General features: G+C 36.1%; 3 protein-coding genes across 3 annotated transcripts; 2 read left to right on the forward strand and 1 right to left on the reverse strand.

The window, feature by feature from the left end:
* Nucleotides 1-1,191: 1,191 nt before the first annotated feature.
* On the forward strand, nt 1,192-4,459 carry LOC122023146 (zinc finger MYM-type protein 1-like). The gene is made up of 3 exons (XM_042581235.1): nt 1,192-1,264; nt 1,662-1,717; nt 2,213-4,459. The coding sequence occupies exons 1-3, from the start codon at nt 1,192-1,194 to the stop codon at nt 4,457-4,459; spliced, it is 2,376 nt and encodes a 791-aa protein (XP_042437169.1).
* Nucleotides 4,460-5,251: 792 nt separating this feature from the next.
* Nucleotides 5,252-9,299, forward strand: LOC122022362 (PI-PLC X domain-containing protein At5g67130-like). The gene is made up of 8 exons (XM_042580330.1): nt 5,252-5,375; nt 5,456-5,572; nt 5,853-5,990; nt 6,083-6,181; nt 7,449-7,752; nt 8,069-8,292; nt 8,648-8,734; nt 9,085-9,299. The coding sequence occupies exons 1-8, from the start codon at nt 5,289-5,291 to the stop codon at nt 9,118-9,120; spliced, it is 1,092 nt and encodes a 363-aa protein (XP_042436264.1). The 5' UTR covers nt 5,252-5,288; the 3' UTR covers nt 9,121-9,299.
* A 3,148-nt stretch (nt 9,300-12,447) lies between these two features.
* LOC122024630 (E3 ubiquitin-protein ligase At3g02290-like) lies at nt 12,448-15,274 on the reverse strand. The gene is made up of 6 exons (XM_042583284.1): nt 15,027-15,274; nt 14,393-14,588; nt 13,555-13,714; nt 13,225-13,479; nt 12,994-13,103; nt 12,448-12,719 (listed from the first exon to the last, which is right to left on the reverse strand). Exons 2-6 carry the CDS (start codon nt 14,486-14,488, stop codon nt 12,693-12,695), a joined length of 648 nt encoding a protein of 215 aa, XP_042439218.1. The 5' UTR covers nt 14,489-14,588; nt 15,027-15,274; the 3' UTR covers nt 12,448-12,692.
* Nucleotides 15,275-15,498: the final 224 nt, after the last annotated feature.

Below are 15,498 nucleotides of genomic sequence, written 5' to 3' on the forward strand. Positions count from 1 at the left end.
GGTTGAGAAAACGATTCTATAAGTGCAACATCCAACTGATTCTTAATAGGAATATGAGTAACTCGTAGTTCGGAGACATGCACCAGATCACAAACAAAGTGATAATCCATAACCAGATGCTTCATCCGAGAGTGAAAAATAGGATTAGCTGAAAGATACGTGGCATCCAAATTATCAGTAAAAAGTACAACAGACATGGTAACCGGAAAAAGCAGATATGTCAAAAGTGACTTAATTCATTGGATCTCAGTTGCTGCAGAGGCAATGACACGATATTGTAGTAATCTTGACTAAGACCATTCAGGACATGAATAGAGAGCTCATCAAAGTTAACTTTGACATTCATAAGCGCAAGAGCGTCAATATTTCTTTTGATATCCTGTATATAATCAGTGATAGACCTGTTATCATGTTGAGGGTTGACAAGATTACTTTGATGATGAGTTATAATCCTGCCATGTGAGGGAGCAGCGTAGGTTCTCTCCAACGTCTGACATATGTCTCTAGATGAAGTTGATGAAGAAATAAATTACACAAGAGTAGGAGACATCAAACCTATAATAGCGTTGAGGAGAAGTTGATCCTGACGGAGCCAGAAAATATGATCAGGATTCGCCTAAGGGAGTGTGACATCTGTAGGCATTATTTGTGCAGGGGCAGGGATGTAAGCCACTAACAAAACCTAGTAAGTCATATTCGAATAGAAGAAACGTGAACTGAGCATTGACGTCGAGAATTACAAGAGAGGCAAGAGAATCAGGAGTATTTGTGAGAAATAGCCGGCGAGTAATGTCGTCGGCGATAACCATTGTAGAAGGCAGCTGGAGCCGGCGGTTAATGTCGTCGACGACGAGTTCAAATCCTCTGTCCCCAATATCACCTGTCCCCGTGTCCCACTCATCGCCCCAGCCCACTATCGGCGGCCTCCGGCCACTGCCTCGATCAATACTATAATCCTTGGGGAAGGTGAACCCAAGGGGGTCGCCATCGACACGATCGGCGCCGGAATCCGGCCGGATCTGAGCAAATTTTCCTCTACTATCGATCTAAGCCCCTACTCTGATCCGGTCGAATTCCGGAACCGATCGTACCGATGACGATCCCCTTGGATTCACCTTCCCTAAGAGTTATAGTATTGATCAGGGCAGCGGCCTTCGGCCGCCGACGGTGGGCTGGGACGATGTGTGGGACATGGGGACAGGGAGATTTGGGGATAGAGGATTTGATTTCGTCGACGATAGCTATTGTAGAAGGCGACTGATAGGTATTGTAGAGAAAAAAAAAAGTTGTTCTTAAAGTTAGAGCTCTGATACCATATTGATGATAGAATTCAGAACCGGCCCTGATGCGGTCAATGTGGAGCTGACGCACAGGGCCCCATTTCTTAGAGGGCCCAATTTTTTTTATATATTTTAGGACCTACTTATAAATTATAAATTACTATGGACTTTTTTGTAAAAGTGCCAAAAAAATAACGATACTTCTTCCTCCATCTTCGCTAACTAAACCTAAAGGTGCCGCCTTTTTATACTTTTGTTGTTCGCCGAACTTCGAAGGCTCAACAGAGACGTGATTAAATCAGGTCAGCACTCAGCACATGTTATTTTTCTACTTTTGCTTTAATTTTGCTATTTGCCTTTTTCTAATTTCTGCTTTTGCAGTTTTGCTGTTCGCCGAAGTCCGAACTTCGAAGGCTCAAGGTCAACAATTAAATCAGGTCAGCTCATGCATTGATATTTTTCTACTTTTGCTTTTGGCCTTTTTCTAATTTCGACACATACTAATATTACCTGTTAAATAAAGCTAATTATTTACATATTCGTCATTCGATTGTAGTATGACATGCAATTAGCATTTATAATCATGCAAATATCTGATTTTATTTTGTTACAGCACACTTATAAGTTAAAGTTATGCAATTCCTTTCTTCTTATTGATGATGCAGTATTGCAGTTTTACAATTTTTTTAGAGACATCTTTTGTTAGGCTAAACTTTAAGAATTTTCACAAGATAATCAAGGTAAATTTTTTGATTTTCAATTCTTCCAATTTCCCCTCTATTTGGACTATTGTATCTTCATATGAATCATATTTTTTCTTCTCATATGTTTTAATTAGCAATTAGCATGTTGTTTTCTTCTATGTCCATGATAAATGTTAATATGTTATCTACAAAGTTACTTCTCATATGTTGATTTTTTTTTTTTTGTAGAAAATTAGAATGTCTGAAACTAGGAAGTATCTATCAGGACATGATAAGCGGAAAAAAAGAAAAAGAGTTGAAGAATTTATTGAGTCTCAAAGAGGGGCAATTGACAGATTTATTGTCAAAGAATCGAAAAATTCATCACTTGAAGATTTGGTTGATGAAGAAAAACAAGAAAACAATGATAATGAATTACATGAAGGCTTAGCCATTGAAAATGATATAGAGGGAGATGTGAATGAGATTGAAGACAATGAAAGTGGTGATGACTTAGACTTTAAAAATAATTATTCTGAAAGTGATAATGATGCTATTAATGAAGTGAATGAAGAACCAAGTTCATCAATTCCACTTGACATTTTTGATCCTAAAAATTGGGAGAATTTAGATCCCAAGTGGAAGGATCAATTAGTGGAAAAGGGCCCTATAAGAGATGTATTAACAGGGAAAGGTCCTAAAGATAAATCAAATAGAAGATTCTCTTCAGATTTCTATACTCGGATTTTGCCAAATGGTCAAAAGCACCATAGAGATTGGTTGGTCTACTCACAAGCACTTGATAAAGCATTTTGTTTTTGTTGCAAGTTGTTCAAAAGGGGACCTCAACCAAGTCAACTAGAAAATGAGGGATACTGTGATTGGGGGCATCTTAGTAGCAGACTTAAAGAACATGAGACAAGTATTGAGCATATCAATTATTATGTTAGTTGGTCTGAGTTGCGTATCAGGTTAATGAAGGGTACAACAATTGATCATGCTATTCAAGATCAAATCAAGAAGGCAAAAGAGCATTGGAGGAAGGTATTACATCGATTAATTTCACTTGTGAAATTTTTGGCTAAACAAAATATAGCATTTCGTGGTAGTAATGAGAAACTTTATGATGATAACAATGGAAATTTTATGGCTGCTGTTGAGATGATTGCTGAGTGGGACTCAGTGATGAGGGAACATATTGAAAGAAATACACATCATCATTATCTTAGCCACAAAATTCAGAATGAATTGATAAGCTTGTTAGCTTCTCAAATAAAGAGTTCTATTCTTGAAATCATTAAAAAAGCTAAGTTCTTTTCTGTAATACTTGATTGCACTCCTGATGTTAGTAACCAAGAGCAAATGACTTTAGTTATAAGATGTGTTGATGTTTCTACAAGCCCAATGAAAGTAGAAGAATACTTTTTGGGATTTTTAAAAGTAGATAATACAACAGGACAAGGCTTGTTTGAAGAATTGCAAAATGTGTTGAAGAGTTTTGATCTTGATATTGATAATGTGAGAGGACAGGGATATGATAATGGGGCAAATATGAAAGGGAGGCACCAAGGCGTACAAAAAAATTTATTGGATATAAATCCCAGAGCATTGTATACTCCATGTGGTTGTCATTGTTTGAATTTAACGCTTTGTGATATTGCAAATTCCTGTGGAAAAGCGAAAGACTTTTTTGGAGTAGTACAACGGATTTATACAATATTTTCTCATTCTACAAAGAGATGGAAGATTTTGATAGATCATGTAACGGTAAAAGGTTTAACTCTCAAGCCATTGTCAATCACTCGATGGGAAAGTCGTACTGAAAGTGTAAAAGCAGTGGTACTTCAAGCTCAACAAATCAGAGAAGCTTTACTTCAAGTTGCAGAAGAAAAAGACACTGACTCTAAAATAAGAAGTGAAGCTAAGTCTTTAGCAACATTTGAACTTGGAAATTTTGAGTTTTTAGTGGGTATGATTATTTGGTATGAGATATTGAGTAAGGTTAATATTGTTAGCAAAAGCTTACAATCTGAAAACATGCTTATTGACGTTGCTATGACCAAGATTAAGGGGTTAATTGCTTCTTTTGAAGAGTATAGAGAATTTGGATTTGGACAAGCTATCAATACAGCAAAAGAACTTGCTTCAATAATGGAGATTGATCCCGTTTTCCCTGAAAAAAGACAAATATATAGAAAAAGGCATTTTGATGAGGTTACATATAAGTCTTCAAAACTACCTCTACCTCAAGAATCTGCTGAGGAAGCTTTTAGAGTTCATTATTTCTTGTTCATAGTAGATCAAACACTTGGGTCATTGAAGAAAAGGTTTGAGCAATATGAGGAATATGAAGATCTTTTTGGATTTCTTTTCACAGCTGAAAAGTTGAGTTCATTGATGGATGAGGACTTGAAAGCTCGTTGTAAGAATCTTGAAAGGAAACTACAAAGAAAAAAATGGTACAAGACAAGATGTTTCAGATTTGGATGGAGATGACTTATATCAAGAACTGAAAATCATACAACATATTCTACCAAAGGAATCAAAAACAGCAAGTGAAATACTAATTTTTTTGCAAAGAATGAATTGTTTCCCGAATTCATTCATTGCATACAGGATATTATTATCTATTCCGGTGACTGTCGCATCTGCAGAAAGAAGCTTTTCTAAATTGAAGTTGTTGAAATCTTGTTTGAGATCAACCATGACCCAAACAAGATTGAATGCATTAGCTATGATTTCGATTGAGAGCGAGTTTTTAGAAAAACTCAATTATGAAAAATTGATCGATGACTTTGCAAATAAAACTGCAAGAAGATCAGTTTTTTATAGTTAATTGTAATAATTCTTTTTCATTTTCTAATACTGAGTATTAGCAACATTGAATATAATGTTTTCATTATTATGAATTTTAGTTAATGTGTTCTGTTGATGAATTATTATATAGTATTGATTTTATTATTTTTATCTGAATTTAAAGGGCCCATTTTTTTTTTTTTTTTGCACCGGACCTTTCAGAGTTTAGGACCGGCCCTGATAGAATTCACACATATTATTAATGATAACATATGATATATATATAAATATCATTACAAGTAAAAATAAAAAGTACATCAATTAAGGAAACAATAAATATTTTCTAATACTAATTATTCTTTAATAATTAAAAAATAAATAACTATTTTTTAATAATAATTATTCTCTAATAATTAAAAAATAAATAACTATTTAATTATAGCCTAATGTCAATGACAGGCCATCTATATTCCTATATATTAAGGAGGAAAAGATCGCAGGGCGAAAACTAGCCGCGGCCTCTTCGAGAATGGGTCTCCTCAGTTGCAGTTTCCTTCTTCTCATCTTGATGGCCTCCATCGCCAATACAATCGCCTGCTCCAATGGAGAATGCCAGGCAAGTTTAGTTTCCCTAGTTGTTTTTAGAGAAGAAGAACAACGATTACAATTTTATCTTTGGGGAAAATTTTTGTACAGCTTCTTGAGGAGTGCTCTTCGGACAGTGATTGCCAGACAGGGTTGTATTGTTTCTCCTGCGGCCTCTCTGCTTCGAGGTGTGTCCGGTATACGGCAACAGATGAATTCAAGATCGTGGTATGTTCAATTCCATCAATTACTGCTAAACTAATTATAGAATGTTTCTACTAGTCGTTTGTTGGTTTGGTTTACGATTTGCTCGTTGTAACCCACAAACTGTTGTTCAAGCTAATCTTCATGTTTCTAGGATAAGTTTTGATAAATTAGTTGTGCCTAAATTGTGAAGTGATGATTGATAGAAGTGGCATGGCTTGTAATAGCTTCCAAAAAATGAACTTATTGTTCGATTTCATGTCCTTTAGCTAACAGGTTTCTTCTTTTGGTTTATCTGACACAGAATAATTCCTTGCCCTTCAATAAGTATGCATATCTCACAACCCACAATTCTTTTGCTATTGTTGGAGAACCGTCTCGAACTGGAGTCCCACGAGTTACATTTACAAATCAAGAGGACAGTGTCACTGAACAATTAAACGTAGGGCTCTAATATATTTGAATGTTTTGTTGCTGTCTTTTTAGTTTTCTAGTTTTCTTCTGACAGTATTTTGTTTTAAATCTTCAACGCAGAATGGTGTTAGAGCTTTGATGCTAGACACATATGACTTTGAAGATGACATATGGTTGTGCCATTCAAACGGTGGAAAATGTCGTGATTTTACTGCTTTTGTAAGTATGAATTATAAAAAATTGACATTATATTACCCAACTATTCTCTGTTTATTAGTTTCCTTTGTTTCATTTCTTTGCATCTTTCAATTTGCTAACCATAAATGGTGGAATTGGTGTCTACTGGCCAAAAAATTTGAGTATTATTCTATCATATATCTAAATCTATGAAGTGGAATCGAAAGTAAAAATGAAAAATAAAATGGTAAAAATATTTATGAAAAGAATATATTAAAAATATAATATTTATATGAAATAATCTCAGTAATATACAATTATTATTGCATATTATTTAGATGTTTTACCCATAGCATGTTTAATATTCAACATACAATTTCAATACTGACATTTCAAAATGCTAGACAGTCATGATAGAATAATATATATTTAATAGTTTCTTGCCCAATCTATGAAGATTCTTATCTTGGTAGAAAATTGGGAAAGGAGAAAATACGAAAGTTTTTTTTTCCAAATTCAACTAATAATCATCATCTAGTTTTACTTAATTCAACTTTGTTTTTCCAAATTCATACAAATGCAAATTTGGACAACAACTGCATTCCAACATTTGTTTTCATTTTTTATGGTAGAACAAGATAAAATCCATAAAAGCATTTGTTATTCAGTGATTCCAAATCATATTGAACACATAATTGTTGCTCAATAATTTATGAAATATTAATATTCCCATGACACTTCAAACCAAATTAAAACATTGTTCAGAAATCTTTTTCCTTACTGTTAGTCTTTGGCATGTAATTTGCTTAGCCTAATTTGCTGACTGCATAAAATGTGGACTTATCACTTGTTTATAACAATTATATAGGTAGCAAGTGTTTGCTAATAACTGTGTATTTTTCTTTGATGTTTTGGAAACTAAAGTTCATCTGTTTCTACTACCCGGAATAATTCAAATTTAATTTATGATGTATGAGTTTGATTCCAAGGTGTTGATAGAAATAATCGATGGCACTGAAGAGCTTCTATGGTCAATTTTATATTATACAAATTCCTGTTTTGGTCAAATATATACATTTTTTTTATAATCGTGCATATGTGTGTCACATATACAAACACGTTAGTAACTCAATTGATTGCTAAATTATATCGTATCATGCTAGATTAACTGGACTAGTCTTTTGAGGCTTGAAAATTGGCCGTCTGAAACGGATGAACTCATAATTGGCTGTGCTTATAACAGACTATTTTTTACTGTAATTTTGTTTAATCTGCTCAAGGAAAAAGCTAGTGACACATTTTTGTCCAGGAACCAGCTATAGATACTATGAAGGAAATTGAGGCATTCTTGTCTGCAAACCCATCAGAGATTGTCACATTGATCTTAGAAGACTATGTTGAGACTCCAAATGGATTAACAAAACTTTTCAACGATTCAGGATTGATGAAGTACTGGTTCCCAGTTTCCAACATGCCCCAGAATGGCCAGGACTGGCCTCTAGTAAGTGACATGGTTGCAAACAACCAGCGTTTAATTGTCTTTACATCAATCAGATCCAAGCAAGATACAGAAGGGATAGCGTACCAGTGGAACTACATGGTGGAAAACCAGTGTAAGCATCCTATTGAAAATGTGATTGAGCTCTTGAAAAATAATGCAATGTGCATTATCTTATAAAAATTGTCTTGTTTTTGTGAATGGTTTCCTTTGTTACCGAGTTTTGCATTTCCTGTCACATCTTTCTTCTTTTGGGCATACGTGTATGGAAATATTGTATAATTGTTCTCAGTGCACTGAACCTAATACACCTTACACTGAGGATAACGTCTGGTTATCTGATAGCATCCTTAAATGATATTGAAAATAGTGACTTATATCCTTTACTTTTGATCTACAATTTCTTTATATTCTTCTTTGGAACTCTGTAGATGGAAATGATGGCATGGAAGCTGGGAAATGCTTCAATCGGGCTGAATCTGCTCCTCTAAATGACACGAGCAAATCTCTTGTACTAGTTAACTATTTCCCCTCAATACCAGTTAGGCCAATTGCATGTGAGCACAACTCCGAGGAACTCATTGATATGCTAAATACATGCCATGGTGCAGCTAGCAACCGTTGGTCAAACTTTGTGGCTGTTGATTTTTACAAGGTAAGTTACTGCTCATTTGTATATTGTGATAACACCATGGTAGACATCAACTAAGCATGAACCACAAGGAGACATAAAGAGCATCTGAACTACATAATCTGATAATTAAGTGCATCAAGAGATGTTTCTTAGAATCTACTGCGCTTGTCAAATTACTCTGGTAAATTTGAATACCATCCATCAGGTTCATGTGGTTAGATTAACTCGCGGTTTGCATTCGTTTTGATGCATCCTAACCTGAGCTTTTAATGAATTTATTATGACCACAAGAGTTCCATATATCTGGTAGATAGAACTGTTTTAAAAGAAAGGAGATGACAAAATTGAGAACTTTAAATATCAAACCCATTTTCAGAGAAGCGATGGAGGAGGAGCATTTCAGGCAACAGATATGCTCAACGGGAGGTTGCTATGCGGATGTGATGATGTGCATTCATGCGCGGTAAGATCTTCAATTATGTTTTTGCTGATTTTTGTACAAGTTCCAAATACAGGAATAACCCTTACATATGAAAAGAAACCTTGACAAAGTAAAAAATAAAATTATAAATTGTGTAAAATTGATGATAAGTAAAATTTTTGGGCAAACATATTGCTTTGTTTCAATTGCTTGTACCACAAGGTCCTTCTTGATACGTCCATATACTAAATGCTCCTAGAAATTGTTTGTTCTAAATGAAATATTAGGAGATTGAAAAGTATTGTACTGTTTTTAATTTTGATTTCAGAAGTATAGAATTTGCGTAACTAAAAGAAAGTATTAAGCCTTTTCTTTTACCTTTGTCCATGTAGGCTGGGTCGACTTCCAGTTCCTGCGGTGGTCCATAACAGCAATGCTGACACTCCTCTCTTGTATATCAAAGAACTACACAAGGTGATTGACCGGTATAAGATGGAATTCCTCTTTTCTATCTCAATTGAGAAAAAATAACTGATATGTAATCAAAATTAGTGTTGTAATATTATCAAATTATTTATTTAAAGCAATGTGTTGCATATTGAGGTCAGTCATTATCTGTAATATTTTTTTGAGGAACTAAATGCATGAATGAATCCGTTGTGAATTAAGGCCAGTAAAAGAAAGGCAATTTGAGTTCAACAATTTTGTGGCTATTTACAACTCGGGGCCTCAAAGTAATCTCGATAGGTCTTAGAAATATATGGGTCCGGGTCATAATAAATATGTTTATGTGCGGACAAACTCCCATAAATACAAATTTATGCTATTGTATAATGGGACAATTTAGATAGACAAAAAGATCAATTTATGTGTCATGAAGTTGTTTCAGCAATAATTGAAGAAAATCTTGAAACTTGAGGTTGGAGTAGTAGCCATTTATTATATTTAAGTATCATCTTTGCTTGATTGTTAGATACTGTGAGAGGAACAATCTGTAGTAGAATTTCAGATGTTAGAAAAATCAAACACTAAGTACATATGGGACCTCCACCACATCTCTATGAAACTTCACTAACTACAGTGAGTACATTATGAGAGGATAACACCTCAAGAACCCACAAACTAAGGCTATTGGAATGCCAAGAATAAGTGGTGCACAAAACTATGCCCAAATTATATGTGATACTTCATATCGATAGAAACATTATTATATCCTTCTAGATGATTCTCAAATAGTAAAACATCATATGGTCTCATAGTTATTAAGTCATGACAAACCCTCATGTATCTACATAGCCATTAGCTAATTGCCTTTGAAACCTAGCTCACACAAATCTTAGTTACCATTAGATAATTGCCTCAAGGTAGCAGAGAGAGGTGAAACAAATTAATACAGCATAGTAAATCTATAGAGAAGAAGTATGTTTCATTGCCTAGGGCGTGCTTGATATTGTTGTCTTCCTCTTGGTAACTGCAATACTTGTAGTTGCAAAGACAGGCAAGCCATCTGAGAGGTCTTCTTGGGTATAAATATCCTTCAGTTCGAAGAGATCATCATCGTCATCATCATCACCATTGATCTCCTCTCTCCTAACCCTGCCAAAATGAGTAAACTCTTTGGCTGCCCTTGAAAATGGCAACTTGTTGCCTTGATGGAACCAATCTCTTGTGAGGTGGTGGTCTTCACTACCAGGCTTAAGCACCCACCTACTCTCAACCCTAGCACCACCGAGTCTGCTTCCCCATGTCTCAAATTCACTCTCGGCGATCCCCTTTTGGCTGTTGGGGCTCGCAAAGCTGCTGCTGCCACAGAAATTGCTGGGTTTGGAACCAAAGCTGCTCTTGCTTCTTCGAGAGGGAAAGGTGTTGTTTCTACTTCTACTACTCTCACTCGGCGCCGCAAGGCTTTTCTGCATCCATTTGTCTTCTTCCTTAGCTTCTTCTTCTTCTTCCCTGGTGCTCGAGCTGGGATTCAAGCACTTGAGCTTCCTGCTGGAAGCGACTCGATTGAAGAAATGGTTGAGATAGCTCACAAGCTTGGCACCAGGAGACCGAGGTTGCTTCCACCTCTTGTCCTTGACCATCGATGATAACGAACTACTGTTTCCAATCACCAGCCCCTCATCTACTTTTCTCTGTTGCACTCCACTCGACTCCTCCTCCCTCTCTTCAGCTGCCAAGCTGAGACCATGTAAGCCAATCAATCCACCAGCCTCGACCTCACCGTAGAAATACTGTGTAGCCTCGAACACATCCAGTTCATCTGATTCATGCTCGCAAAGATTGTTCATGTTTGGAAAATCCCTCAGTGCAAGTCCTTCCTGCTTTGCATGGGTATATATAACACATTTCTGTGGTGATCGGTTCTTGTTACAGAACTAATGGTGGATAAGGGAGACTATTTACTAGATTGCATTACAATTAATTGACACCAAAACTAAGTTTTAGTTTGCATGTGTATTTAAAAAAAGTTGTGTGCAGCTGCACGAGTGTTGTTGTGATTGATATATGGAAGAAGCTTCATCGTTGTTCCAGTAGGGCAGGCACAGAGAGGCATTAGTGAAGTGAGTGCAGCATCAGTGCACACAAGTAGCTCTGGTTTTTTCCTTTTCTCCATTTAATGTCTTGTCTTGTACAGTGTCGAAACATGGACTGTTCATGCCCTTATCTCCATTGAGTTATTTTCCTTGTCGTGCAGTCCCAGCAATGCACACGGCATCCAACTGCAGCCAGAACTTTTGCTTTGCTGCAAAACCATACTTGTCTTTTCTGTGCAACTCAAGCTGTTCTTTACTGTGCAACTCGAGCTGTCCTTCCTTGCCTTGCCTGGCTCCACAGCCAACTCTTGATTGCATCACTAAAGGCAATGTCTGTGTGAAGTCGGGTGGGTCGAGTCGGCTTGGTTCTATAATCGGGGTGTTTCCGATGAGCGAATCAGATCGACTAGAAAGATATGAGAAGTTGTGGGTTGTGAAGGGCATTTAAAGCCTTTTGGAAGGTGTAGTTAGCGTGAGGGGGGTCCTAGTATATAGGAGGGGGCATCGTCTAGACGAGATCGGATAGAGGTTTAAGTATGTATTCACGCGGTTGGATCTGTTAGCCTTGTGGTTGGACCACTAGGTCTTGCTTGCTGATTTTGTCTGCATGAGGTCGACAAGAACATGGATCATGGCAATGGTGTTCTTCCCCTTCACATGATCTGTTTTTCCCTATATTGATTTTTCTAATTATTATATAAAGATGTTAAAAATTAATTAACATAGCTCAATATTTGCATTTTATTTTAAATCCAGAAAATAGAAAGAAAACGAAATTTAAAAAAATATGGAAATATGTGTGAAGGTTAATAAATAAAAATCTTTTTTTGAAACAAATTCTTGTACAAAATTTTATACAGTGAAATTGATACAAAATATATTAATAATTATTTAATCCAGTGAAAATTATCCAGGTAAAATTGAAATTTTAGCTAATAATTCAGCTAGATAAATGTTATTTAGAAATCAATTCTCAAAACTTTTTTTAAAAAATTAAAATAAAATTCATGCATTTTCTAGAAAATAAATAAATAAATAAATAAATTTCATTGTACAATGATGACAACAGTTGATAATAAATAAAACAAAAATACTGAAAAATAATAAATATTACACTATTCAACTCAATATGCCAGATCTTCTATATCAAGGTTGTTTTGTGTTCTTAGTAATAATATCAAAATAAATGAAGATCAAAATGGAAGAAAAAAGGTCCCTTTCCTATCAAATATTTGATAAGACACTGTTCTTCAGAACCAAAACATAAAATCAGACAGTATACCACCTATTTGCTTAAATCATAATTGATCGACAAGTGATCCATGAAAAATATCAGCTAAAATGTTTCAGAACAGGGAGAACAAGGAATATACAGCCAGAGATAAGAAGATGAAAACAATCATTCATTCACAGTAGAACTAGCAGTTTGGAAGGCTGACCAGTAGAGAGAGCCACAAACAAGATCAGGGGTCTTCTTTAAATAGCATTAACTGGAGAAAAAACAGCAACAAAATAAAGGAATTAGGAAGGTGCAAGGAAATAGGACAGCAAACAAGATGATATATTTTGTCTTCGAGTACACTAATTGCTTTACCAAGTTCTTGTCTATTTCACTGGCTTTGATCTCACTCTTTGAAGGTACTAGAATTAATACGTTTAGATCATGTTTAGAATCCTATGTATATTCCCCTCTTCGATCTTCTCTCCATCTCTCTTATTCAAGGTATCGACTACTGAAAGTGTGGTTATGAAAGTAGCAGTTACCTTGCTGCAGAATGGGCAGGCATGGCTTCTCTCCATCCATTCATATATACAGCAAAGGTGAAACTGATGGGCACACTGCAAAGTACTCCTTGGATTTTCGATAGTGTAATCTGTAGACAAATGAAACGTCATTTACTTGATATTGCAATCACAAGTAGTTTATATGGAAGGCAAACTAAATTGGATGACCATGAGACATGCATGTCTATTGATCTTTGTGTTCCTACTCACCCTCGAGGCAAATTGGACACGAATCTTCAACGTCGGACGACAGATAAAGATAGGGTAACGGCTGTGAACTCCCTGAGATGGATCCATTTTCATAGTTCCGATCGGGTTGAATGTTTGTACCCTTCTCGTATCTCATTGATACAGATTTCTGGACACCTTCTGGAATTACTGCATGCCCTGACACAAGATCTTCATTCTGTCTCAGTGAATGGGAGCCTCTGGGATCATTGCTCGATAGAGGAGAGACAGTATTATCTGCAATATCGACTCGTATTAGGGAAATAGAAGAAAGAAGAATGCTCCCTTGCACATCTAAAGCAACAGCTGAACCTTTGGCATGCCCTAACACAAGGCTGCCTTGCTGAGCCTGTGGTTGGGAGCTTCTAGGATTGTCGTTTGACAGAAGAACAGCAGCATTATTTTCTCCAATATTTAGCCCTTGCTCGGCTGAAGGCACGACTCGTTCTCTGCTAGGGAACAATGAATGATACTACATAATGCACATAGGTCAGTAATACAATTCCGGGAGTGATAGATCAAACAAAAAGATCTGGCCAAGGCGAGCAAATCAAGTCTATTTGTGTATCCAGAAAATGTTTTATGTTTGAATTGTTAGAACTGTTTAGACTTATAATTATATGTTGATAGGATTATCACCTATAGTAAGCTTCACTACCCAAATATGAGCGTGCCAAACCACATACTCAAAATCTTATTAACAATATTTTTATATTCTTGAATCATATATTTATGTGAAGGTTGAAGAGCAATCTTTATCACCAACAGTGGATTAGCTTCTGATTTTATTGTACCTAATTTTCTTAATCAGGTTTTGCTCCTGTAGTTTATATTTGTACCAAGACTTGGATAGTTCAATAAACATCTTCAAGCTGCATTATAGAATGATCATAGAAATTTAAAATCTATGTAACAATATGGTAACAAAGTAATATAGATCAAAGTGAAATTTAAAATTAAAATGGAGGAAGTCCTATAAGGTGAACTAACAAAACATTGCATAATGCTCAAGGGATGAACTGCATTATAGAATGATCATAGATGCATCATATCAGAGGAATATTTTTTTTTTTTGGAAAAAATAAATTAGAATCAGTGATCAGATGAATTTAAGAGAAACAGCATTGTGAAGACATTATAGGTAACATACCAAGTCAACAACGAGCTGAACGAATCTACGTCTTCTATTTCGATGTTCTTGTCCTTCCACGTTATTCTCGCGCAAACAAGAACCCACACAACCCATAACTTCAAATCCCAAACGCCGTCAGTGGATTTAACCTAAATTGGTCTCTTTTTTGGGTGGCAAAATAAACTGTGCGATTCGATACGGTGATTTCTGCAATCTGAACACAACAGTTATTTCAGAAACAAGCAACACGCAACAAAGTCATTTGAAGTCGCTTCAAGGCCAAACCCGATTTCAATAGAGATAAGAAAAATAGAAGAAGAAAAGTAAGAACAAGCTCTTTTGAATCCCATGGGAATCAAAAAGGCAAAAATTCACAAATATAAAGGGAAAACAAAAAATGGAAATTCGACCACAATTCGGTGACGAAGAAACTCTTCCTCGTGAGACAAAACTTAATTGATCGATTCGTGCATGGAATACAAAAAGAGAAACAATCGAACAAATCCGAAATCAAAATGGTTCCTTTTACAGCTCAATATCAGCAAGGCGGAAAATCTAAATCAGAAAAGGAGAAGAAGAAAAAAAAGAAAACGAAACTTCAACGTCCAAGTCTCATTCTAATCGTAAAGAGCGTAAATCAAAAAGGCAAAACCTCAGCATTCGTCTTCTGCCGGAGAGGCAGGCAGGCAGCAGTAATCCAAACCCAAACAGGGAGGCTAGCGCTGAAGAAACGCGATCATGGTGCGGCGATAGGAGAGCGATCCATCGCCGAAGGCCGAATCCGATTCCCCACAGAGAAAGCGAATCCTTGAGAACAAAGAAGAGCAGGGATCGGAATGGAACCGAGGGTTCTTAGGATCGGCCGGAGACGAAGTCCGTCCTTCGAAAGAAGGAAAAGCGAAGCGTACAAAGCTTAAACCCCTACCATTGTCATTTATGCAAACAATACCCCGTATGTTTTGCAATTTTTCTAAATCACTCTATTCTTTTCACATTACTTAGATCAGCCCAGCCCAGCCCAGAGACGCAAAAATTACGAAAGTCTTTGGAGTATTAAGGAATATGGAAAGGACGGAAAAGCGGAGGTGATAAGCCCTGATAATTTTGTGTTAATATTTTGTAAA

The sequence above is a fragment of the Zingiber officinale genome, chromosome 9B, assembly GCF_018446385.1.
Source record: "Zingiber officinale cultivar Zhangliang chromosome 9B, Zo_v1.1, whole genome shotgun sequence".
Taxonomy (NCBI): Eukaryota; Viridiplantae; Streptophyta; class Magnoliopsida; order Zingiberales; family Zingiberaceae; genus Zingiber; species Zingiber officinale.

Bases quoted from the DNA above. Each gene is read 5' to 3' on its own strand.
- LOC122022362 (XM_042580330.1), top strand. From the start codon at position 5,289: ATGGGTCTCCTCAGTTGCAGTTTCCTTCTTCTCATCTTGATGGCCTCC. The intron at 5,376-5,455 runs GCAAGTTTAGTT...ATTTTTGTACAG, and splicing joins GCTCCAATGGAGAATGCCAG to CTTCTTGAGGAGTGCTCTTC. The intron at 8,735-9,084 runs GTAAGATCTTCA...TTGTCCATGTAG, and splicing joins ATGATGTGCATTCATGCGCG to GCTGGGTCGACTTCCAGTTC.
- LOC122024630 (XM_042583284.1), bottom strand. From the start codon at position 14,488: ATGGGTTGTGTGGGTTCTTGTTTGCGCGAGAATAACGTGGAAGGACAA. The intron at 13,715-14,392 runs GTATGTTACCTA...TGCATTATGTAG, and splicing joins TTCAGCTCGTTGTTGACTTG to TATCATTCATTGTTCCCTAG. The intron at 13,104-13,224 runs GTGAGTAGGAAC...ATTTGTCTACAG, and splicing joins GTGTCCAATTTGCCTCGAGG to ATTACACTATCGAAAATCCA.
- LOC122023146 (XM_042581235.1), top strand. From the start codon at position 1,192: ATGGGGACAGGGAGATTTGGGGATAGAGGATTTGATTTCGTCGACGAT. The intron at 1,265-1,661 runs GTATTGTAGAGA...CTGCTTTTGCAG, and splicing joins TTGTAGAAGGCGACTGATAG to TTTTGCTGTTCGCCGAAGTC. The intron at 1,718-2,212 runs GTCAGCTCATGC...TTTTTTTTGTAG, and splicing joins AAGGTCAACAATTAAATCAG to AAAATTAGAATGTCTGAAAC.